Genomic DNA, 2,500 nt, shown 5'->3' with positions numbered 1-2,500 from the left:
TAGTGTAGCCAGAAAAATACCTAAAAAGAGACCTAAATTCACAGTTATTACCGTGAAAATTTGTTTGGCACGGATAACACAACTCAATAGGCTATAAAACTTTTTTCATCATTTTAAATGTAAAAATAAAGATTTATCTTAGGCTATCATAAGTGTGTGTTTTTTTTTCGTGATATTGTCTGCTTGTCATTTGTAAGCCATCATAAACCATTAGGTTACTAGGCCTACCCGTCATTTTATTTATTAATTTATAATACATTTTAATAACTTGTTTTCAGGTTATTTTTATTTTAGGGCCATGAGCTACAAGTCAAAACAAATTCGATATGCTGTAGGTTTATAATATAATTAATGTTGTTTAATTTTGCATAAGCAAATAGCAGTATAGCCTTAATTACATCTTTTAAAAAGATTATCATCCTGCCTACCTGCAGCATGTGAGAGGTTTCTCGGTTGATCCGCGGTAAATCCACTTAAGCAATATATTCTATTTATAACACTGCAAACTTGACTTCGCAGGCCGATCATCTTTAAACGCAAAAGGCATTTATTAAGTGTTATACCTTGACTGCTGCTGCATAATGGGATGTTTCTCTACACAACTGTAAAAGTGCGCTTTTTAGCAATGTCAAAATGAAAGCAAACAATCAAAGGGTTCTGCGTTTTGTCAATTTTAGCTTAATTGTAATCATATTAATAGTAATATTAATAAATAAATTAAAATATTATTTATAGTGTAGCCTTCTGTGGGACTGTGCAGTGAACTATTTATTTTTATTAAAACATTTTTATTAGGCTACATCTTCCCGAATAATGAAAATGACTGGCAGTTGCGTCTCTGCTAAAATTAATTTATCAGCAAATTTCTTTTGCGTTTCTTCCTTTTAGAGCTCAAGAGAGTTGTGTTTAAAGAATTAGTTAACCAAAACATGTAATGAATTAAGCTGCTCCTATCATGTCACCCACTTTTCTCCCTTGTGAGTTGAGTGCGCTTCCACCGCCGTGTGCGCGTTTTATTTACGGGCGCACCTGACCTAACGCGGGGACCGGATCTCTGGACTATAGGACTATCTTTAATCTCACAATTTTCATAATTCAATTGCTATGTCATATATTTTAAAATATTTAAATGTGTGTTCTAAAGGTTGGAACGACGGGAGTGTTAATAATTTATGACAGAAAGAATTTTCCGTTTTGAGTGAACAATCCTTTATAAAAACTGGGGGGGCACAAATTCTTTCTGAGGGGGCAATGCCCCCCTTTGCCCCCCCGTAGCGCCGGGCCTGCCACAACCCTAACCCTGACTCTAACCCTGACCCACAGCAGAGTCAGTGTATTAGTGTACTGTTAGTAATCTTGTATAATCCACTGTCTCCGTCCCTCAGAGAAGTTCTGGTTCTGCCGGCTCTCACTGAACCACAAGCTGCTCCATTATGGGGATCTGGAGGAGTCTCCACAGGGTGAGGTGCCACTGGAGCTGCTGACCGACAAGAGTGAGTGCTTATATCAGCGTATAAACACACGCTGAGCTTATAGAGTGCTTATATCAGCGTATAAACACACACGCTGAGCTTATAGAGTGCTTATATCAGTGTATAAACACACGCTGAGCTTATAGAGTGCTTATATCAGCGTATAAACACACACTGAGCTTATAGAGTGCTTATATCAGCGTATAAACACACACTGAGCTTATAGAGTGCTTATATCAGCGTATAAACACACAGGCTGAGCTTATAGAGTGCTTATATCAGCGTATAAACACACGCTGAGCTTATAGAGTGCTTATATTAGTGTATAAACACACGCTGAGCTTATAGAGTGCTTATATCAGCGTATAAACACACACTGAGCTTATAGAGTGCTTATATCAGTGTATAAACACACGCTGAGCTTATAGAGTGCTTATATTAGCGTATAAACACACGCTGAGCTTATAGAGTGCTTATATCAGCGTATAAACACACGCTGAGCTTATAGAGTGCTTATATTAGTGTATAAACACACGCTGAGCTTATAGAGTGCTTATATCAGCGTATAAACACACGCTGAGCTTATAGAGTGCTTATATTAGTGTATAAACACACGCTGAGCTTATAGAGTGCTTATATCAGCGTATAAACACACACTGAGCTTATAGAGTGCTTATATCAGTGTATAAACACACGCTGAGCTTATAGAGTGCTTATATCAGCGTATAAACACACACTGAGCTTATAGAGTGCTTATATCAGTGTATAAACACACGCTGAGCTTATAGAGTGCTTATATCAGCGTATAAACACACACTGAGCTTATAGAGTGCTTATATCAGCGTATAAACACACAGGCTGAGCTTATAGAGTGCTTATATCAGCGTATAAACACACGCTGAGCTTATAGAGTGCTTATATCAGCGTATAAACACACACTGAGCTTATAGAGTGCTTATATCAGCGTATAAACACACACTGAGCTTATAGAGTGCTTATATCAGCGTATAAACACACACTGAGCTTAT

General features: G+C 37.5%; 2 protein-coding genes across 4 annotated transcripts in view; one reads left to right on the top strand and one right to left on the bottom strand.

The window, feature by feature from the left end:
- The window catches only part of nckap1l (NCK associated protein 1 like), a 125,328-nt gene that overhangs the window by 65,806 nt on the left and 57,022 nt on the right, over positions 1 to 2,500 (bottom strand). The window lies entirely within an intron of this gene.
- elmo2 (engulfment and cell motility 2) overlaps positions 1 to 2,500 on the top strand; it is an 18,120-nt gene that overhangs the window by 11,372 nt on the left and 4,248 nt on the right. For all 3 annotated transcript variants that reach the window (NM_001200058.1, XM_073915372.1, XM_073915373.1), the window contains one exon: positions 1,386 to 1,493. In NM_001200058.1, coding sequence (NP_001186987.1) covers positions 1,386 to 1,493 — 108 coding nt within the window. The remainder of the gene's footprint in view (positions 1 to 1,385; positions 1,494 to 2,500) is intronic.

The sequence above is a fragment of the Danio rerio genome, chromosome 11 (assembly GCF_049306965.1).
Source record: "Danio rerio strain Tuebingen ecotype United States chromosome 11, GRCz12tu, whole genome shotgun sequence".
Lineage (NCBI taxonomy): Eukaryota > Metazoa > Chordata > Actinopteri > Cypriniformes > Danionidae > Danio > Danio rerio.
This window is presented reverse-complemented; position numbering and strand designations above follow the sequence as displayed.